We start from the raw sequence: 24,513 nt of genomic DNA, 5'->3' as shown, positions 1-24,513 counted from the left end.
CTATATCTTTCTTACAGAACATGCCCTCTTTTATTTTCAATTTCATTTGTTTAAAATTACCCATACTGGAACCAGTGCCCTTCCATAATTACCAAAAAATGGAAGATCAAGATTCTTTTATATATAGTCAATTTTGCAGGTGATATGAAAATAAGAGAATTAGAAAACAATGCTGAACTAGGATACGAAATTAAAAAAAAATATTTACTGTAGCTACAGGGACATCACATTGGAACAGTAGTTAGCATGACTGCTTTGCAGCTCTGTGGCCTGGGTTCAATACTGGACCTGGAGTGCTCTCTGTGTGGAGTTTGAATGTTCTCTCCATGTTCTCGTGGGTTTCCACTAAGTGCTCTGATTTCTTCCAAGTCAAAAGATGAACTGATAGGTTAAAGTCTTCTAGAAAATTTGGCACTAGTCTGAGTGTGTGCATGTCTGTGTGTCTATGCTGTGATGGACTGGTGCAAACAAAATGTTAGGCTATAAAGTTGAAAGTATAGAATTTAATTAAAGAATGATTTCCTAAAATTGTATTACTGAAGTAGGAAAACTGCTCTAAAATCAATCTAGAGAAGACGAACGATAAACATTGTGGAAGACTTATTAAACATTGTGGAAGACGAGTTTTCAAAATAGCCAAAGGCAAAAGAAATGCCAAAGACAACTCATCAGATTTCTTCGTAATGAACCTGCCATACTGTATGTATATTAGTAAAACAGTTCAAGCTTTGAGTGCCGGTAATACAGGTCAAGTACTTATTTAATCCACACCTAATGTGCCAACTCCATTAAAGTGTTAAAGAGTTAAACTCCATTTTATATAGAAAGTATGTCCGCACAGACAGATGATTACAAAAGTGATATTATCTCATCAGTATTAATTGCCCCAAAAAAACATTAAAGAAATGTTCCAATACACATTTTGGTTTAAAAGGCAACACTCAGTGTCTTTAGCTTTGCTATATTGCTTCTTTGTTTACATATGGCCTTACAACCTAACAATTGTCATAAAAATTGAGATACATAAAATCAAATTCTGTATGGTACAATTATCATGAAGTTTTTAAAAATGTTTGAATATTTTCTTTTATGATTCTCAATTGTATTTGTTGATTTTTATTAGTTTTTTTGTAAGCAACAGCTCCTAGGTCAACTTTTTCTACACTTATATTATTTTTTCTTATCTCATCCATATCCTAGGAAAAGTGTCAGCATTTCCTTTTCCCTGCCAAAACAGCTCTTGACCTTTCATCCAACAGGAAAACCCTTACGTTTCCCCTGTTCTGCGATCAACTGTTAAGGAAAACCAAATGTCCATCAGTCTATGTGAAATGCTGACTTCAAGATTTTTTTAAAAAATTAGAAATGTGTAAATTATAAACAAATGTAGAAGCTAAATGCTCCTTTAGAGTGTACTTAAAGTTTCATTTGATGAGGTAATTCTAGCACACAGTTATCACAGAAAAAAACCTAATACATGAAGGAATGCACGAACAATAATAAAATAAGTCCTATTAAATTAATATTTCAGAGCTGTGTGATTTCATAATTGAGGAACTGCATTAATGTTGTGTTTCTTGTTGTGAGATACAGGGGTATGATTGTAAAGACTAGGGCAAACAGAAGAAAAGAAATAAGGAATTTAGAGCTTTTACTACGCACAAATACAATCAAGATACATCTGTGTATCAAAATGAAATATTCATACAGTACTGTATACCTCTATGTACTGTACTATACTGTGAGGATGGAGGGCACAAGGATCATGGAGTTTTGTAGGATGAAGAAGGACATCCTAATAAGGGTGCTATAATACTCTCTTTTCTGTATTTTTAAGATTTAGGATTTAATATTTCAATATTTAGTTTTCTAGCACATGGTTGTCCATCTAAAGAGTTTCACAATTAAATCGTTTTTATGATATAAGTTTTTAGGATAGAAGTACAGCCACTGAGGATGGGAGTTGTACCCACAGAATGTGTAACACCTTTACTAAAAAATTAATAAACTGTAGTTGAACCAGAAAAGTGTAGACCAACCAGTCATATTGTTGTTACTAGTAACATTATGGAAATGAGAGTGAGAACAAAATTAGAAACATGTTTACATAAGTCCATTATGCAATGCATGTTTAAAATATTGTGTTCAATAGGTTTTGTTACCATATTACTACCCTGGAATCAGAGCAATGAAGAGCCTGTTTGTGGGCTCAAAGGAATGTCTAAAACTGACTAGAGGCTAAAATAAATTAATCTTTTGAAATCTGAGAGAACATTATGGGAGGACCAGATTCAAATATTTGAGATCCTCCACCCTCAACCCAACTGTCTTCTTTAGAATAAAAAATGAAACACAAAAGAGAGCACACAAGTAGAAACTACTGGAAAGTGAATTGAGAACTTTTTCACACAAACGTTTGTGAGAGTCAGGAACAAGCAACCCCCTCATGCTGTTGAAGCTGATACCTGACTACATTCAAGAAGTGGTTGGATAAGAACCTTGGATCAATTAGTTATTAAAATCCAAACACACTAGAAGGGATGAATGGCTTTGTAAATGTTCATATTTATAAGGCATATGGCTTAATATAGTATAGTATATTTAGATACAAAGGTAAGTTTTTGATAACATCTCTCATAAAAGGTTAATACTGAAATTCAAATCAACAAGCAAGCACTCTTTCTTTCTTACCAAAGACCCAAACACACATTGAAAATCTACCTCTACCATACATGTCAAAAGCTCACTCCCCATAATTTCTATCCCTTTATTTCATTCTGTTGATGCATGTTTTTGCACATAACCTGTTACCTTTTTGCTGTTTTGCACAGTGCCTGCTGTTGTTTTTTTGCACATTGCCTGTTGTTGTTTTTGCACATCGCCTGTTGTTTTTTGCACACTGCCTGTTGTCTTTGTCTTTCTTTTGTTATACAATTGTATTGTTGTTGTTGTTTTTTTCTTTCTTTGTACTACTTATGTCCGAGAGCTAGCTAAATAGCATTTCATCATACCATATACCTGTATATGAGTATAATGACAATAAACTTGAACTTGAACTTGAGGTTACGTCATTTTAATTGGGTGAATGTAAGTAGTGTACCAAATGTGTTTAAGGCCCATTCCTCTTCCCTATCTATATCAATTTAAATTCTGCTGTAGTAAAACTACATTTATAGGTGATACACAAATAGTGGGGATTTGGAAAATAGGAGGAGCAGTCTTGTCAGAAAGTCAAAATTTGGACTAAATCAAAGTTTCTCAATCTGCTTTATGAGTCCGCCACCAGAGGCCGCTAATTGAGAAGAAATAAATATCTTTAAAAATATCTACAGTACAAGTGATTTAGGTGATTGCTTCTGGATTTGCATTACAGTACGCTATTATTTATTCCAAGAGAAAATCATTATGACTCTGAAATTGTAGTTAGATATATTTGAAAATAGTTGACACTATTTAAGTCATCAGAAAAAGAAAAAAAAACAGGTTTGTAGATTGTAATCAATAGGTTGCCAGGTCCCTCTGTTAACAGTAAGTTAAGTTTAAGTCCTTGGACACAGACAATGTGACTGATGTGTTGGCTTATGCACATCTGAATATTGCCACTGGTGGTGGTGGTGGGGTGGGGTGGTGACTGATTTGGCACAACTCTAACATGAGTCACACAAACCACAATAAAGCCAGGGACCTTGAGTTAGGAGTAAAACTGGATAATGGAGCTCACGATTGGACATTCCAGAGGGTAAGGACTGCGGGAAGCTTTTAGGGCCAATTTTAGGCTGGCTGCAAAGTAGGAGGAGAAGACCACACTGCTCAGGATGAGTTGAAGGGGAAGCTCGGTGTGTTCTTCTACATCTCTCACCAAAAGAAGTGCCTGACTTGAAGATGAGCACAGCTACGGGAGAGGAGGATCACATTTTAAGGCGGACATATGCAGTCACGTGAAGGGGACTTGAATTTTGGGGTTAATTTTCCTCTGAGGGGCTGGTGCTCAGCTGTACCCCCGTCAGCAATCAGTTTACTTCCTAGGAGGGACAAACCTCACCCTACACACTGCCTGGCTCTTAGAAATAATGTCCTTTCTTGCATCGCTGTTCCACAGGCCCAGAACAACCCTGGCTCTTCTAAATCTATGCCTTTGACATTGATTTTGACATCCTCTCCCTTCAACACATGAAAGTGCTGCTGACACCCGTGCAGAACCAGAATGCATCCAAGTGACTGATGAAGAAGTTCCCCGCTGACTTATCATTTATTCATTCCCTTAGCATCAGTTACTTTGAGAACTTGATGGTCCATGGTTGCTCCTTGACAATACTTCCCAAGCTCTCCACCTGGTCCTGGAGAGAACAACAGCAGCAGGTCTGGTCAAGTTTCATCTGCTGTGCTGAGAGGTTTTCTTCCTTGGTCTTCGGATAAGTGAAGTCAGTTTCAATTTTGAGAGGGATAAAGTCATCACTGTGTGAGACTGGTCTATGCCAACCAGTTTATGACAGCTCCAAGCTTTTTCTAAGATCAGCTTTCTATTATTGCCGATTCTTGGCTGGTTTTGCCACCATTTCCACTTCCCTCCATAAGCTCACCTGTAAAGGCACTGCATTCTGATGGACTGAAAAGAGGAAGCAAACCTTTGACTCCCTCAAGTTAGAACAGTGTGGCACCCCTGTCCATCGATGAAGGTCCAGGCATTGTCCTATCCCAGAACTCTAGTGATGGAGAGAATGTGATCATCTATTATAGCTAGACCTTCACACTATGATAACAGGCCAGAACTGCTGACAGTTGAAGATAATGCCTTAAAACCCTTCAAACACCACCTGTGTGGCCTTCTGTTTGTATTTCACATTAATCACACTGCCCTGCGTTATCTGATGTCATTCAAGGACCCAAAGGGCCAGCTGACCTGGTGGATTGAATAATATTGAAAAAAATCCAGGCCTACACGCTGAGTAACACTGTGCAGTAGAGAATCACCCAAATACACACATGTTCAGAGGATAGGTTTGCTCTCTGCCATCACTAGAAGGAGCAGGAGCTAGGGTGCTCTTCTCCCCGACCTTTGACTTGCTGGAACACCTTACCTCAAGGATGGAAAGGCAGGAGGCAGACACAGAACTCCAGGTGGTGTGTTGGCAGGTGTTTGCTGGGAAGCACCCACATGGGGTGAGATGGCTGATCAGTGTCCTTCTCTGAAATCATGCTGGGCCCAGTGGCCAGGTCTGCAACTCATCCAAAAGAAAGTGTTAAAGAGACGCTGGGGAGATATTGTATGAGGCAATAGTTCCTTCTGCCAGGGCTTCTACTGGGGGTGCATCACACAGGAATAATGGGATGCCTGTCCTGCCCACAGAGGTCCTCAGGAGCAGTACTGAAAAGCCTTTCAGTCCTTCCTAGCAAGTACCCTATGGAATCAGTGGCCATCAACATCTTGGGCCTCCTTCCAGAACCTCCAGATTTGTGTAGGGCCATGGATCATTTCACGGGCTAGCAGGAGGTAAATGGGCTACTAGATTAGCAGGCTGAGACTGTACTGTATGTGATGTGTTCATTAGATTTCTTCAGCTGACTCAGAGTTCTGCAGGAGATCCATTTTTTAACAAGGACCGATTATTGTGTTTTCCAGGCCATGTGCAGCTGCTCTTTGGCTCAGAACTCAGTACACTACTTGAAATAGCCTTGAGGGTGATCAGGAAGACCCTATGCACACCCTCTCATTCTTCAACACCAGAGGAGGTTGCCAGTCCACATCGGGTGTGGGTAGGGGGGCAGTATAGTATTTTGCTCCTCAGAGATGGACTGCCAGGACTGTTCTTTGACCTTTGCCCTTCTAGCACATGCTGCACTCTTTCTTCCACTCTCTCTCTATCTCTGCCAGTGACAAGCATACACCTGACTAAGGTAATAAACCCTCTTGTGTGCTTTTATTTTATTTACGATGGAAATACACATTTCTACTACTGAGGTTTCTGCACGTACTCTCTCTTAACACCAGGGGTCTCCATATTCATACAGCATTCCAAGACCTTTAAGCTAAGTCTGATTTGATCTCACCAGGTTTAATTTTTTCAAGTGTTTGTTTTGTTTCTCAGATCCCGATGAAGTAATATTGGAAATACAATACATTGTCTGTGAAAAGGCTTCTCTAGTGTCCAATCTGGGTATTCAAGTTCAACAGTCTCCTGCTGACAAATGTTGATTTGGGTGTATGCACTTCAGTAAGCATTTGGCTGACCTTTTGAGACTCTCTAAAGATCTTGATGTACTGAAAAGCCTCTGTTATTTATCTGATGGAAAACAGTTCCTTAGCAACAGTCTAGAGGCATGTCTGACATGTGCTGTATGGTAACAAATACAGTACAATATGTGAAGTATCTATGCCAAATTGTGAAAAATAAATATTAAGTAAAGGTGATTTTCTCCCAATTCTGATTCCATGGTTGCAATTAGTTTACTCCAAGCGCTGTATTACTTCATGCATACTAGGGACTCATCTCAAAAATGAATATGTTATTTTGTTTATCCAAAAAAAAATTTGTGTTACTCTCTTTGTTTGAAAACTCACACCAAGTTTAACATGTCAAAATCAGAAATGAATTTCTCTTTTTACTGCTCTCCTTTTACAGATCTAGAAAACGCGTTACTGATATGATTGAATATATTTGATATATTTCTGACACAATCAGGTTTGGAAAGTCTCAGCTTTATGACTGTATGTTCAAGTTCACGATCAGAAGTTGATTTTCAAACAAACCCAATAATAAAAGATGAACAATGAGACATTGACCAGAGGAAACAAAGGAAAATTTAAGATGAAACTATAGGGGAGTGCATTTCAAAGTGACTATAAAAAATGTCTTTACACAACAATTGTGGGACATGAAACAAACTGACTAAGCATGTGAACATTGACACCCTGGCTTCTTTCAAGAAATGGCTTAGGTTCTTGGATCAATGGGATCAAACCAAATGAAATAGAACCTTTAGTTTGTAACTGTTCTTATGCTCTTACCTGCATACACCCATTTGATTTTACAGTATGTTTCACTTCATTATGTACTGTACTATAATCCAATTTAGAATGTTTTTTGACTGCTACATCACTGTATAAAAATTGTATAGGTGAGTTATTGATTAAAAAGGATGGCACGGTGGTACAGTAGTTAGCATTGCTGCCTCACTGCACTGGAGCCCTGGGTTCAGTTCTGGACATGGGGTGCTATCTGCATGGAGTTTGTATTGTCTCCCCAAGTTCATGTGGGTTTCCTCTGATTGCTGTGGTTTCCTCCCACATTCCAAAGACATACAGTACTGGTAGTTTAGTTGGCTTCTGGGAAAAATGGCTCATGTGTGTGTGTACAGTATTGGATAAAGCGGTTAGAAAATGGATAGGTGGATATACAATAAACCAATTTAAAAATATTTTTGTTGACTGGCAAAGTTAATGAAGCACAGGATAATAACTAAAGACTAATATATACAGTAGGTGAATGGTTTTAAGCACATTTCATTGTGGGAAAATGAAGGTTACTGTACCTGTGCTATATGAATAACAAACGGACACTGTGAGATATTACAATTTTTATACAATTAAAATGCTGATATAATTTTAAATTTACATAAGTTTTATTTTAAATTTACAGTATAAGAGAAAATCTAAACCACGGTACATTTTAGTAGATATATTGGCATTCCTCAAACAGGCGTGCAGATGATGCCCAAGTGCAGCTCGTTTCACACTTGACATTTTCACAACCCCATGTCTCCGCCCAAATGCAGTTCCTACCGCATTCGTTTTATGCTCGGTTTTTGAAAAAGACAAAAACAAAACTAAGACGTTTCACATTTCAGCGTACAATAAGTCTGGGCAATATTTTTTTTACGTCAAGAATTCGGCGTCTAGTGGCATTTTTGCTTGGTTACATCTCTACCCCTTTTTGTTTACTAATTTATATCACCCATGGTTGTTGTAGTCTAGGTCTCAAGTTCTCCGGAGCAGTTCAGAAGCCAGATCCGTCACGAAAACTACATTTCCCAGACGTCTTTTCCGTCATATTGTACGCAATGAGGCTGTCAGATGCACTATTTATCACCTGGCTCCAGAAAGATGCTGAGGCAGAAAGGCGCAGCTAGAGCGCTCGCCTGTATCATCGTTTTGTATCTGCGTTTGCTTTAAGGGCTGTTATATAAAAAAAAAAATAGACAGCATCCGTGAAGCCGAGATGAGAATTGCATAGAAGTACTGTTTATGTCTGCGTACCAACCGATTACTGATTTATTACTTCTTCTGCGGAATTACCATCACTGTGACACTCGTTTGGCGTAAAAGGGATACAGCGCAAGTGGATTGAGATTAGTACTATTCGAAAATCATCATGAGTACCGGTGAGTAGCATTTTCCTTTCCTCTCCCGGTGTGGTTCTCAATTGCAATTGAGATAGCCTTCTAAAATTATCCTTAATAACAGTAATAATGATGGTAATACGCACTCACTACGTCATAAGATATAATAGTAAAAATAGCTATTGAACAGATTTCAAAACTTAAACAGTCTGTCATTCATTTATTTAGGATTTTGCATGAACTTTCCAGATTGCACTAACTAGCTTCAATAACCTGTTCGTGCGTATTGTTACATGTGATATTTTGTTACGTAATGCGTTTTATGACTGAGCAAAATGAAAAGGGAGCGAGCCAGCATATTAACGTTTGTTTGTCATCACATGTTGCAGTGCAGGCTCAGTTTCTTTTCAGGAGGGACGTGGTCAGTGGTTTTCCTAAAAAGAAAACTACAGCCATCTCGGGTAAAATATAACTAAATAATATCTGAGTGCCTGTGTGTCCAAGTTATGATTTACCTTACTCGAAAAATTGATTATGTGGTTTCATTACTTCGGCTAACATATAAGTAGTTCCTGGCCACATACAGTACAACCCGTAAATGAATAAAGAGAAAGCTTTAATTTTGCATGGGTTTGGTGTTTTCATGAATTTTAGCGAGGATTATCCGACTTTGTAAAATATTGCTAAAGCTTTCGGACCTAGACATACTTATTACAGGATTACTTATTGAAAAGGTGGCAGAAATTAATAAATTGCATAGAATTTATTCGATCCGCGTTAATCACATACAGGAGTAGTGGAAACATTTGATGTGCGCTTTGAAATAGTCCTGTTATTGACGGTGACAGGAAATGGAAAATCATCTTGAGAGGAATATGACAATGCAACACATTCTGTATTTGGTTAAATGTTGTGTATATACTGTATCTTCGAAAACACGGAAAGCAAAGTTTTATAAAAGCATGACAGTAGCCGTACAGTATGTATGGTAGGTACTGACAAAGACACCCCTAAGGTATGTTCAAATTGTGTCAAATTCATCAGCTAAACGCTGATATGACTCAGCCTATTATAGCCCGTTTGCAAGATGCGCAGAGCAACCTCAGCAGTAATTTATGGAACCACAGTGTAGAATTTGCACCAGACTGTAACCTGTTGCATCTGGATTCCATATGCTGAGGTCATTTTGATGAGTTATTAGCTAAAAGGGTTTTTACTATGTGTTGTATTTGTCCTGTAGCCCACAAAAACTCAAGTATCCTTTAGACCAAAAACTGTATTAAATGAAATAATTAAAATAGGTTGCAAAAGTGGACAAATAAACTAGGCAATATAAAGATATTTGAATGGGAACCAACTACAACGAAGAAACAACCAAAAAAACAAAAATGGGAAAACGTTTTTTTATGTTTTATTTTTCCCAGCCTAACAATCATTCTGTAAGAATTTTTTAAATAGTAATCTTTATAAGGCAGTCTGTCACTTAGTTAAAACCAGTTATTGTGTTTGATGAGTCACTGTACTTCATTTGAAACTTTGGATCGCGGCATTGAGTGTCATTGTCATTACATTGTAGTGAGGTTTTGAGGGCACAGAAATTATGGATTTTTGTTTACTGTCTAAAAATATAGTTGTAATCCATGAGATCTTTTTCTCCTTCAAAATAGACTCAAGTAAACTTGCCTGCCCTTTTAGAAAATCTAAAATCCTGGCTATACAATTGGATACTGTAGATTGAGGGAGTATCATAGCATATTGTGTTCGTTTATCTGATTGGCTGGACGGTAATTTGTTTTAACTTGGCTGTGTACTGTATGTTTACTGCAAGTGAGATGCTGTTTTGGGGATCATTATTTTTGGGAGATAATACTGTGTAGCAAGCCTATGGGAAATTGGTTACTGTGCTTACATACAGTATTAGGTCATTTTAAATTGTAAAAACAAATCTTAATCTCTGATTTTACAGTATATTTGTGAAGATTAAGGCTATTTTGTAACAGCCATATCCCAGGTATGAGGATTATCCAGACTGCTGGATTACATCTTTTCATTGCTTGATTTGAATATTACCTGTTAGAGAGTTAATACAACATACTGTTAACACACTACTGTTACAGAAGTAATAAGGATGTAAACTTGTATCAAGCTGTATTTACTGTATTTACAGGGTTTATTCATTTAGAGACTGTACTATAAATGTTCAAGAACAAGAATCTGTCTTTAAGGAAAGAAGAAGTAATCTCTACAGCACTCAAAATGAAGTCTCCCTAGTGACTAGTCATATTTGTGGTAGTAGGCATAGCAGTTAAACAGTGCTGTGTGTGTTCACAATAAAAATGGCAGCCATACTTTTTTTTGTACATGTGTATTTAGTTTCTCTAACAGTTAAAATAGAATAGAGATAATTACATTTTTTTTAGATTCCAAGGCCTCTTCAGAATTTGAAGGTTCCTGTGGGTATAACAACGTTTTTATGAATGTTTTATACTCAATGCAAAACTTGCAGTTCCATAATACTGGTTTTCTTTGCTCACAGAATATTAGCCAATAATCTTTGGTGTTGCTGCTGCTTGATTTGGACTGATCTTCTTGTTGGATCCTTGTTTTATGTTCCAGTTCATCTGCTGTGTAAGGGCTTTCAAGTAATCTCTTGTTACATCTGTCCCACCCATTTTGCTAAGGGTAAACACAATGCAGTGTGTCTCAGTTGACTTGTACAGTATGTGTGCAAGTTTCACACGTTTTCTCAAGTCTCACCCAGTTGTGTCTTGGGGTTTATTAGTTCATCTAAATACATTGAAAACATGACAGCTTGTGTTGAAATCTGGCAGGATTGTGCACACCAGGCCTTAAGGACTCGATCCAAAGAATGTTTACCTTTTCGAGTGTTTATATTTCATTCTTTTGAATTTATGTGTCAAATGAGTGAGACGTATTCTAATTCAGATGGAGGAACGTGTCATTGTCAGGTTTGCACTTATGTATCTGTTAATACATATTATTAACTTCAAATGCTTACTTTTTATTCTTTTCTTGGAGCTTTTTGAGATTTCTTTTCCAGGGGGTTCTTTAGATTGAGAGACAAGGGTGTCTGCTTTATTGAAAAAAAGGCATCAAGAGCTTACAAACCACCTGACATTTAAATACATATTCCTGACTACATGCTTAAATCGTTTGACTTAAATTAATGACTAGATTTTCTTATTCTGCCATTTATTCTGCTGGATATGGTATTGTGACATTGTGAATGAAATGTATATCTGATTTTGTAGGTTATAACAATATTTAAGTTGAATAAAATGTCAAAAGGAAGCTTACATAATGATTAAAACACTTTTGATGCTGCAGTATCTACAGTATTTTGTTTTAAAACATTATTAAGAGGATACAAGCATCATGTTTTTGCATTTGCAAGTAAGCAATGAACTACAGACTGGTGCTGTAGGCTTTTATTTTATTTAGTTCTTGCTACTTTCTACATTTTGATGGTGACTTAACTAAATACCAAATGTAACAATTCAATTACACTGGTTAGAAATTAAGGTTAACATTAATCTATTTGTATGTTCTTGTATAGTAGTTTATGAAATGAAGGATGTGTTAGATACACAGACAAGCATACAGTATCTTATCAGGAGATTCTACAGCTGTCAGAGTCATCACTGATAAATACTGTAACATCACTGATCTCATACTTGCAAATTAACAGCACCGTGTTTATATACAGTACAATGTTAATTACCTCTGAGAAGTTTGGTTTACTTGTGATATTTGTGACTTCAATGTTTGTGTGTCTCTTTGACCAGAAGCAGCAGTCAGATGAAATGTAATGCCTATTAGTCTCACTAATAGGATATGAATAGCCTGATATCTTTTTTTTCTTTGTTCAATATGCTGAATAGTAAAAATCTGTTTTAATTACATCTTATCTCATCAACCATTTATGTTTTTACCAATTGATGAATCATGAATACAGAGTTTATTAATTTCCCTGAGAAATTAAAGGGCCTAATTTGTAAAAGAAAAATTTCAGAAGGTTTTGTGCTGTTACCTACTGTATCAGTACCTTTAAGGACATTATTTATTGTGAGCTGAGTAGGCAGTTACCTCCTACACCAGTGCAGTATTGTGTTCAATGCTTTTATTCTGTTTTATTCAGTACAATACTGTAGATCTTCATGTTTGTGAGATGTTTTATAGTCATTTTCATTGCATGTTGGTGTGGGTTCCTAGCACTGTTGCTTGGGCCAGGACAATCCATTCTAATCTAGAACTGAGCAACAGAGCTTTACTGCAGTGCGAGGATACTGTCAAGAGACATATTAAATACTGTGATGGTCCCTTCAGAAGCAGAGAAGTGCATTAGTAAATTGAAATATTGCTAGAGTATTTTTTTTAAGTTAATGATGCTCATAGACATGCAAAGCAAGTCATCTAAACCCTAGGAATGAATACATTACATATGCAGACAGAAACAGTATTAGATTTGCTTAATAAAGCAAAATCTTCATATATAATTGATTTTATCATTAAAAATGCAAGGGAAGTACTACAAAATAAAATGATTGCAGCACAAGGATATTTTTGAGTCAATATTAATTTGAAAACTGTTTCAGCATAATCCCCTTATACAGTACACTTTACACTTTAAAAGTTGTTGTAATAAAATTACAGTAAGTCAGTGTTACACCACCACTTAAAGCTTGCTTTTATCCAAATTTAATTTTTGTAAAGGTTCAAATGTATTTTTTTTTTTTTAATTATTGGACTAAACATGAAAATCTGTCAGTCCAAGAACTGTACTGTAAGGTGGAGTAACAGTTCAAAACCAAGCTTTACAATGCACCGCACTGTGGCACTCAGTCACTCTGGGTTTATGTTGTTATATTGCAGAATAAAGGGGGTAGGTGACCAATTGTCAGGAAAGTAGTAGTGGCAGTATTCTGGGGCCAGAATAATTTTTTTCTCGTCCACTTCAGTGGAAAACTCAGTACTTCAGCAGGTAAAAATAATGTTAGAGGCACATACAAAACATTGTAGGGCACTCAGCCCTAGTGCCACATTGTGGTACTGTATGTGTCCACTTACTGAATAACATGATTTTGAACTTATTTAATTATTATTAATATTAAACATTATAAACATAATGAATAATTCCTTACATTTATATAGCACTTTTCCGACACTCCATTCAAAGTACTTTACAGGTAATGGGGACTCCCCTCCATCATCATCCAATATGATCCAATATGCTTGCAATGGCAGCCAAAGAGCGCCAGTATGCTCAACACAAATTAGTTATCAGTGGGGAGGGGAACAGAGTGATGAAGCCAATTTTTTAATGGGGATTATTAGGAGGCCATGATTGGTAAAGGCCGGGTGAAATTTGGCTAGGACACCGGGCTCAACACCCCTGCTCTTTTCAAGAAACACCCTTTGATTTTTAATGACCACGGAGAGTCAGAACCTCGGTTTTATGTCTCATCTGATGGCATCTTTTTACAGTATAGTGTCCCATCACTATACTGGGGCATTAGGACCTAGACAGACCACAGAGTGAGCTCTCCCGCTAACACTTCTTCCAGCAGCAACCTTAGCTTTCCCAGGAGGTCTCCAGATACTGTCCAGGCTAACACCTACCGTATATTTGAAAATTGCCTAGCTTGAGTCACAAAATCATTTCAATTATTGGACTTGTACTTTGGTCTTTAACATAGCTAGTACAGAGTTATCACTCGCAGTCAGATGTTTGACCTCCAGTAGTTGGTGAGTGATGTTCTTTAATATGCTGTAGCAAAGCTCCAGCATGTGAAATGTGCAAATGTGCAAATCGCTGCTCGGGAATACACAACTTGGGACAAACCCTGGTGCTCTCTAAAGTGCCCTCCACTACCTTGAAATTTTAAAAATGTTAAGCTTTTCTTCCCCCAGGTTGGAACAGAATACTCTTAAGTATTCATACCGACATTCACTTGCTGCAAAACTGGTGTTGCCTTAAAACTAACTCCATATACAGTAAAACAGGACCTAGTACAGATTAAAGAATCATCCTGATGTTTATGGATATTTGTGTTTTTACTAATTCTTACAACAGGCAAAATGTTGATTAAATACTTGGGACAGATTATCACTAAATGGTTGAAGATCATTATACTCTTGGAAAGGCTTGCCTTGTAAATTCATATACAGAAAATTTGCAGTTTTCAATGGGAAAAGTGAATTATCAGTTTTGTAAACCACGTTTATTGGCAGGCTTGATAGATTTCTGACCATAGCTTAATGTTAAACCAATCTGTTTTAGTATGGATAATAGAAGACTTTCTTTCTGGTACTTAAAAAGCCTTAGAATTATATTAACATGACAGGTATCCAAATGTTGACATGTACAGTACTGTCAGTTTCTGGTACTGTATAATTATCTGGGGGTAGAAATCCTATTCCTTGCTGGATTTAAGATGGATTTACTGGCTTTATCTGCAGAGGGAGTGCAGGATTCTTGCAAATCTTTTGACTCAAATAAAGTAGGTCAACATGGAGGCAGAGAAAAAATTCCCTTAATTACTGGCATCATGGTCATGTTCTGTTACTCTAGCTCACCTACAGCAATGGTGGAAACTAGTATGTACTGTACATTAAATAAGTGACCACTTCCTCAAAGGAATCCAACCTGTCTCTGCTCGGAAGGGTTTTCCTTTCCTTTGTTTTAATTCTTTTTGCCGTACTGGAAATAACATTACTACTGTAGGATTAGTAGTTTGTTTCATTATTACTGAGCATGTTATGAAATTAGTTTTCCATGGAACAAGTTACAGTAGTTTAAGCTTCTGAATTACATTGTCTTCTTACACAATATTATTATGAGTCAGAATACCTCAAATGTTTTGGAACAGAGGCTAAAAGAAGTGGTGACAGCACAAAGAAAAAGTTCCTTTTAAAAAAGCTCATGTCTCATTTTTTGTGTAATCCACAGAAAACTGTAAAACTGAAGCCATTTTGCAAAATCTTTGTATATTTTTATATATGTTATTTTACATTTGGAGATAAGGGAGTTCCTTTAGCACATTCAACCAATTCCTAACAAAACCTAACTTTTTTAAAGGAAGGCTTTCTTCTTTTAACATTTTTAAATTTGTGTTTTCTTTTATTATGCTATAGAAAATGGTCTACAGCAGTGTTAAATTAGAAAGAATAGATACACATGTAGAAAACAGAGAATTTAGAATACAATATAATATTGTTAGTACTGGTTTTATAAATAACTTACAATTTACTTGTGTTTTCAAAAATGTAAAATATGAATTTGTGAAATCTTTGTGCACTTGACTATGTTTACATTATTATTTCACTTTTATTTAATTTCATGATTATGAGAAGAAATCTTTCTTTAGCTCATTGTGCCTAATGCATCAAGACCCAAAACATAGTGAGAAATCCAGGAGGTGAAACAGGTAAAACAGAGCAAGAGCATAGGGAAATTTAAAAAGAGTGGAGACAATTCAGTTCATGTGCAGTAGCTGATTTAGCTGCTTTTAGTTTATTGATGCATGAATCTCGTTAAATCAAACCAAAAAGAGTAATGATATCTGCTTTGACAAGATACTATGGCTGTGTAAAGTGTTCCAGTCACCCACAACTCTTTGTGTTAAGGAGTGCCTCCTGCTCCCAAAGACACATTCCATTAGTTTCTTTCTCTTGTACATACTGTATACAAATAAAACTCTCTTTCTTTACACCAGAGACTTAAGTGTAATATTGTCTGGGAAAAAATGTTTAAAAATCAAATAGAGGCTTCACAACCTCTATTTACTGTTGTTATATCCTGGCAATGAAGTCGGTAGATAACAGCATTAATTACCTTTTTAGATAACTCAGAAGATACAATTATAGGATTTGGTACAGCAACAAAATCTTATGTGTTCCATTATTTTGCATCAGTGAAACTAGCTTCCTGGAAAGCTTTCTCTTAAATGTTTCCATCGGTTTATGTGAATTTCTGACAAGCGGAACATTACAGATGAACACATGTTGTTCGTTTCGCTTTGACTGCCAGATGATCAGGGTTAGTCTGCATAGACACATTGCCAGGACATGTTTCCACCTCACGTTTACAGAAATTTTAGAAAAGCAAAGCATTATGTGTCATTTGTTTCATCATGGGAGGTTCTTAAAATTAAATTACAGGTGATACTGATTAGACAATACACCCATACAAGTAAAAAATAAAAAAATATTCTTGTCTAAAAAAACATCAATACTGTAGCAATCCTTGATGTACTGGCAATTAAGTACTGTACTCTCATTAATATAATTAAACAAAAATATTTGTGCTTGTGAAGACAAAAATGAAGTAAGTGCTCAACTAAGTAATTCACCATTCAAGCCATTTGTACAGCATCTTAGTTACACTAAATAGACAAAAAATGTCATCTTTCCCTCATGAGCACTAAATGAACTTCACAGGAGATTGGCCAATTGAAGGGTATTTATTTAAAAAATAGGTAATGTCAAAAACAGTCAGAAATCCCTGACAGACGTACAATGTGTAATATTTCAGCACCATGTTTTTTAAACCAAAAAGTTTGAAAATGAGTGGATACCATTTGACCCTCCTAGCTTGCTGGGCTTTAGTAGCTGTTTAATCTCAGGATCATATCCACCCATTTCTTGATAAAAACAAGGGTATGAGCTTTAACAACATACCTGGGTAACTTGTTCCAGACTCCCCACATCCTTTATGTAAAGTAGTACTTCCTCCTCTACATTTTTCTACTAACTTTCCTTTTTTAAATGCACTTTTTCATTGTTTCTATTGGGGTTCTCTGGGTTGCACTGCTGAGTTTGAAGAATTCCATACAGCGGTCAGTGTCTTTGAGACTTTTGAATGCTTCAATCTGGTCACCTCATGGTCTTCTCTGTTTGAAGGAAGAAGATTTATTTCTTTTAGAATTGCGAATTTAGATAGATTCCGTAATATATCTTTTTTCTCATGTTGACAAAACAATTTTCAAAATGATGCTGTTCTAGAACGTTGTACAATTTGGACATAAAAACTAAAAAGTTGTCTGTATTTTTTAATTCCGTACCAAGTACTGGTTATACTAGGAATAACACCCATGGTGGCCCTTAAATTTTGGACTATATTTACTGTAGTCCCTCTAGGAAATGAAAATTATGTCAGTATTTACTCAAGACCCTTCAAGCTCCTCGTTTCCAATGTTATATGTTGTTTATAGGCTGTTTATACGTATAACACTCTGCAGGCTGAGTGAAGAGTGAAGAGACTTGACATTTCTACATTAAATGTAATTTGCCAGTTGTTCGCTAGTCTTGAACTTAGTCTATGTCTTTTTGAATTCTTCTCTGTGATCTTCTGATTTGATTGTATTCTTGTCTGTAACATTTTGGGGGGAATTATGAAATAGAAAAGGTGGGGTGAGTGGTATGAATATGTCCATTTTTTCAGTCTAGCTTCTCCTGCAATGAGACATTTGCATGTGCGTAAATGTGGACAATTATAACTGTGGATTTGTCCCACTGCCTTTCAAGTTCTGAAAAGGTCATTGTCTTACTTGCTTTTCAAAGTATACCATCACAGCTGTTGTGGCTGGCACTATTTAACTTTTAATGATGTGATGATGAAATGGAAACAAGTAGTTACAATTTAAACAGAAATCAAATCTCGCACACACTGTATTGGAATAAGAATGAGTTAATTGGTCTGCAGATGCTTACAGTATGTACAGACCCAGTGAGTGTATATTCTTTAATTATTCAAAAAGGCCATGCAGCTTTCTCTTCAATCAATAACCTCTCGTGTCAGAATATGTTGTTGTACTGTAGAAAATGAGCTAGCCTAGAGTGAGGCTCCAATACACAAAATGTGGTACTATGGAATCACAAGGTCTTTTTACTTCTTAAAAGTCCATTGCAAGTTAAATCTGTTATTGGGCTTAATTGGCCAAAACTAAAAATATGTCCTAGGTGTTTAGGTTAGGACAGAGACACTCTAAGAACAGGGCTGGTCAACTGTGCAATATACTCTCCCGACTAATGAGAACCGACTTATGCTATTGTAGCCTGGAGGGATTTTCTAGGAAACTGAAATAGTCATTGTCCTTTTCTTTTTTATTCAGAGAATAGGCGTTTTAATAGATACAGCCCGATACCTTTCAAATATCATGGTTAATTAATGAGAGGCTTGTTCATTTTTAATACTGTTTTTAGCTATAAAAAATGTTAAACAAAGTATCATGAGAGATAAGTGGCACAAAAGTCATTTTTTCATTTAAGATGAAAGAAACAAGTCACATTTATGTTATGGAGGGCCTGAGATATAGATGAATGTGGTTCTAGACCAAAAAAGGTCATAATGCATTCTGGGAATAACAAGGCATTCTGGAAAATGACAGGGAAAGCATTTCCTTTACAGTATGTCCTAAATCAAACCAGGCTGGACATGTTAAAAAATCTGGAGGTAATAAACACAGTCTTCACAAGCACCGTCTTGCTCCCAGACTTGCTTTCTTTGACTCTGAGGCCTCATTAAATGAGTTTAAAGTTATTTGTGTGATAGTATTGCATGCATCCACAAAACACACCCTCTGGGGGCTCACAGCGCACGAGTCCTGGGTTCGGTTTGGCCAATGAAAACGTTTGTGTGGAATGTGCATGTTCTTCTGGTGTCCATGTGGGTTTTGTTCATACATATGCTTAGCTTTTCTTCCATCACCTAAAGGAATGCTGGCTAGATGTATTAATGACCAAGTAATAGGTTTATTCCATGCTAAAAAAAGAGAAGAAAGAAAAAAAAACGTTTCAGCCGTGGAGCTGAAACTGCCCTGTCTTTCTCACACCTGAAGAAGGCTTCACAGCCGAAACGTTGTGTTTTCTTTCTTCTCTTTTCAGCATGGAATAAACCTATTACTTGTTCCTTTGCAGCCTACGCATGCTGATGCAGCTACCCACCTGAACTACAGTAGATGTATTTATGTCTCTTAATGGTCCATATACTGTATGTGCATTCCTTATGTTGGACTGACACCCCAACGCGGCTTAGGCTCTGCTTTGCTGCAAACCATTAGCAGAAATAAGTGTTTTGCTGATAATGGATGGATGCACTGATGTTCGGCCACATGACCTCTTTTTGTTACTGTTTTTTTGTACTGTCATTTTGCTTTGAGACAGTACTGTATATACATTTATTTTGGATTATTATGGTTCTGTTTCTTTGCTAACATTTAACTTTTAAAATTTAATAACATTTAATTCAATAAATAATTATGTTACTCTGAATTTGTTTTTTCTGTTTGGTTACTTGGATGTTTTAATGGATTAGAATAATATAGAAATATGTAATGGATCTATCAGAATGTGCTTTGATTCTTTGTCAGCCTTGGCCATTTCCTTAGCTTTGTGTTACTCAGTAAGCTCTGACATAATTTCCTTATTATTGCATGATAATTAACTGTCAGTTTTCCTAACGACGCTGTTGTGATTGAATGAAGACTTATGTTGGCTTGCAGCTAGATCCACTGATTATGTCTCATCTGTGTGAATAAATAAGTGTCACATAGGGAGTTTCTAGCTAAGTGCATGCTGACATTGAGATGGATTCAGTCATTTCTTCACATCTTTGGAATATGTGATAAACAATGAAATGTGTGAAAATCTAAGTTAATGATGTTGATGACTGAATGGATGTGTCATGTCTTTTCCCTTAGGAGACTTTGATTAAATGGATTAATTTAAATCATACTCAGTTGTCTATTCAAATATGTTTATACATTTTTAGTGACTATTGGAATTGATTAGCTGTAATCTATAGTATATTTTATAGTATGTAGAGTATATATTGGAGGTATCTTACTGTATACCTCCAGTTCTGAGAGGTTTTTTCGTGCCAAATTGTACTACACTGCAGCTTGTCTATTAAGTTGTAATGAGGACTGAAAATTCATCCATTCATTGGCAGAAAGCAGCTTATTTATGGCCACCCTTATGGACAACCCAGAAGCACGGAGACACAAGGCAAGACCAAAACCTGGACAGGATAGCTGTCCAATGCAGACACGCACACAGAGGGACAGTTTAGAGACACCAGTTAACCTAGCTGGGACGCATCCAGAGAAGAGCCTCACAGATATGGGAATGACATGGAAACTCCTTACAAAAGGCCACCATAGTCTAGAATTTAACCCAGGCATTTAAAGCTGTGAGACGGAAGCACTAAGCACTTTGCCACGATGCTGCTCCATTTATTTTCAAATTATTTAATCGTCAGCACAGTGTAATACATGCCTACTGTGAATTTTATGGTTTTCTATATACAGTAAATACTGTAAGTGGTCTAGATGATCAGGATTTTCATCAGCAGTTCCTTTCATCCCTGTCCACCCTGTTTCCAAATAGTTCTTTCATCTATTTATTAGACTTAACAAACAGTGAACCCAATTCTGTTCACAGAATACACTGTTTTCACAACCTCTTCTCAGTGTATGGAAAATTGTGAGATCCAACAACTTATAATGACCCAATAAAATAGAAAAGGGAGAGCTAAAGAATAGTGCTGTATGTAGGAATTCATTCTTTTAAAAAATATTTTGATACTAAAACTGAAGAGACTCTTTTCTGTGATGGATTGGCATTGCCATTGGCATTGGATTGCCAGCATAGGCTCCTACTTCCCATGACCCCGTATTAGAATGAGTAGTTAGAAATAGATGGATGGATAGAAGTAACTCTTGCATTTTCTTTACAGTAAATAAGTCTTTAATGCACTATTTGTGAAATGACCTGGCAAGTTGTGAATTTGTGAAAAACCGGGTAACATGTTATGGGGCGGTTTCAGTTGTAAAATAGGACGTAAATACACTTGATCACATGAGGTCACAAAATGAGTCGTACACAAATAATCTTGCCTTACTGCAGGGCTTCGGCATGCTACAGCAAAATTGATTAATGAAAACTGGTCAATATCGACACCCGAGTATCTAGATTTTTAGTCATGTCTGTGACTCTTGTGCCTGAGAATTCCCTTTCTGTGCTGATCTCAGGTAATTGTTACAACAAATCATTTGCCTTGGCCATTTCATTACATAGTAGTAGTACCATTTTGTTCGACCTTTACTCCAGCCACAAGACCACAACAAAGAAGGTAAACTGTGTGAACCTGCAAATCATTCAAAGACAGGGTGTATCAATTCTGAGGTACAAGAGCTCTCTTTACTAGCATGTACACTGTCTATAACAGTTATTCAGGAAGAGCAGTGTTTATTGTGATTATACAGTATATTGAAGGTGAGTAGTGCAGTGAAACAGGTAATTATTTCTGTTGGTGTATTTTGTATTTTTTTAGCACACCTGGCATATAGGGTCTCTTTTATCACTTGTATTTGATGTTTTTGAACACAACCTCATTTTTCAGTATATTTTCTTTAAAAAGTTTGCTACTTCTTATTTCTATGAACATTTTTAAAATGGGCTGTTTTTCGTGTTACTTTCAGTATAAAACTAAATGGAACAAGAATAGCAATCTGTCTAGTTGGTTTCAGTATTGACATTATTTTCTAATGCATTTCATTGGTTTGTTAGGAAAGGTATAACAGCAATGTAGTTTCACTAAAGCTGTATTTATTTTTTATTTAGTTTGCTGATGTCTTTTTTCTGAGGTTTCTTCAATATCTTCAACTGAAGATAACTGGAAAAGTTGTACAGTATAAATTGACACATCATAATGCAAAAGAGTACTGTAAGTCATGCATGCCTTCAGGTTTCAGCAACTATATTAAGACCTAAGCTTTAGGTTATGAGTCTCCAATGTTTTCTTTCAGCAGTCTGTTTTATATCTTGAAACTAAAAATTGATTTCTTACAAACATTATTTAAATGTTAGTGTACAATTGGATTTTTAATAAATAATGACAAATAAATATTGACACATGAGCATGACCAATATTTTGCAAAAATACCTCCCATGGATTTTAATTTCTGATTGTCTCTAAATACAGTACAGTATACAGTTAAATGAAGTCGTTTTGTATAATAAGCCACTGATCATGTACAGTAGCTAAAGCGACAAAGATTAGTAGGTTATAATTTTAATTCAATATAATATCCGAGCAAGATATCTAATTGTTGTGTTTAAGCTTTCACACAGCTGTTCATATAATGTCACTGTCCACGTGATCCTGTGAAATTAAAACTGTACCTTGTTCTGAAGGATCATAATAACCATGCAAATCACACATAAAGTACAGAAGGCTACTCATTGATACCTTCATGGAGGATGAATTGGGAATTGCTGGATGGTATATCCATCCAAAGTGATGGGAATAGCAACTGCCTGGGTCACAAAAAATGATGGGCAGGAAAGTGACCATTGTTTTGAAGAACAATTCAGTGAGGTGATGGGAAGCCAACATTAACAATGACGCAAGTCAGGAATTTGTGGGCTTTTCAGCCACCTGTGGCACTGAGTGTAGATTTTGAAAACCGAGAATACCAAGGAACCCCTTGGCTTTTGGCCATTTAAATTGGTAGAGTGTGAATTAGAAAAATGCCATGTGTTGTTTTTTTTCAATTCCCTTTAGACTGCAGGTGACTCTTTAAGAAAAGGAAGTATCATTAAATTTATCCTCTAGAGAGGAAACAATCTGTGGCTGTTAATGGAACACTGAGAGCAGACAAATAAAGATGATCTGTATTTGCACATTCTGCATATAGCTTAGGCGATTTTAGTGAAGCTGCAGTTGTTCCAAAGTATTCAGTCTGGATGTTACCATCCAGTCTTTTCACATTTTGTGCAGAATAATATTTGACAAAGTGCAGTGAGACTTAAATTCTTTTCCAGCACAATACTTTAGGTTTTTATATATATGATCTACTGTTATGATTACTTGTGCCTCCTGGACAGGTAAAAGTTTCTTTCAGTGTTCCTTTCATGTACGGAAAGGACTATTATACCCTCAATATTTTCTCTACCACTACAGCCCACAAAATGAAGCAGGCTGAAATGTGCTTTGTTTGTTCCATCATGTAAAATCCCGTTATACAAGTTCTATACAAATGGATAGAACTGTAGTTATTTTACCTTAATTTCACGAGTGGCCTCCTCATTTAGATCTCCTGTGACACTACTATATTAGGCAAATTAAGACAAGCGGATTCTCCTTACTTCAAGGGAATGCTTTGCAAATAAGGAACCAGCTGTATGTAGTCTGCCAATATCGGAAAGAAAGGGATCTCTGGTCATGAGGTTGCAGAGTCCTGGCATAACTTTCATATAGCATAATGTCTTAGTGAAGGGATATTTGATACTGGATACCAAATATCAAATGAATGGATAATGATAAGCGGTTCCAGTAGCGCTGAAAATCATTCTCTTAAAAAAGTACTTTGGCTAATCCCTAGCTAGGCTTCTTTATAAACTGATTATTGAAGCCAGTGTCATGGTTTATGATTAAGTAAATAGGATGAGGCTTATCGTAAGTGAAACCTGTTTCCTCACATTTTTTTTGATTAGCCTGTGAACAGCAACTCTTGAGCACAGCATGTGCTCTGTAGTATTCCCTGAGCACTGGCTCAGCACTGCTTTCTTTTCTGGAAAGAAAAATAGTTCACATTTCTGCACACTTGTCAGCTTCATGTTGACTGAGCTGCCTCGTGAGTTAGTGGCATGACTATTGATATTGACAGTGCTTTAGTATGAAAATATTGTGTCAACAATCACAGAGGCACCTCCAACTGACAGCAATTAATAACTGTGACATTTAGGTCTCAGTGGTTCACTGAAAAATGTATAGAATTTCTCCTTCCTATTCACTTCCATCTGTGGGATATGGTGCATTGATGTGGTCCACCACCACGTTTTGGCTTAACACCAACTATTCATCAGTAGAATGTAGTGGAGTAAATGTACTTCCTGTAAAGAACTGTGCAATCATTTTCTTAGCTAAGTTAAACGTACTTTGAGCATGAGAAATAAGTGTGTTGTGTTAAATAAAAAAACATGTGTATAAAATTAAGAATTAAGTATAAATACATTTTCTGTGCTCTAAAGACAAATGTTTTTATGCCATACCTCATAAAATGCGGTATACTTAAATTTGATTAATGTTTTTGTGGAGCTAATGAAGCCCAAAGTTTAAATACTGTATATCCAGGAAAGGTACAGTATATA

General features: G+C 36.4%; 1 protein-coding gene across 1 annotated transcript in view; it reads left to right on the top strand.

Moving 5' to 3' along the window:
* Positions 1-7,896: 7,896 nt before the first annotated feature.
* The window catches only part of ablim2 (actin binding LIM protein family, member 2), a 103,989-nt gene continuing 87,372 nt past the window's right edge, over positions 7,897-24,513 (top strand). The window contains exon 1 of the mRNA XM_088629367.1: positions 7,897-8,379. Coding sequence (XP_088485493.1) covers positions 8,370-8,379 — 10 coding nt within the window. The 5' untranslated portion in view covers positions 7,897-8,369. The remainder of the gene's footprint in view (positions 8,380-24,513) is intronic.

This window comes from Lepisosteus platostomus, chromosome 1 (genome assembly GCF_059453375.1).
Source record: "Lepisosteus platostomus isolate fLepPlt1 chromosome 1, fLepPlt1.hap1, whole genome shotgun sequence".
Taxonomy (NCBI): domain Eukaryota; kingdom Metazoa; phylum Chordata; class Actinopteri; order Semionotiformes; family Lepisosteidae; genus Lepisosteus; species Lepisosteus platostomus.
This window is presented reverse-complemented; position numbering and strand designations above follow the sequence as displayed.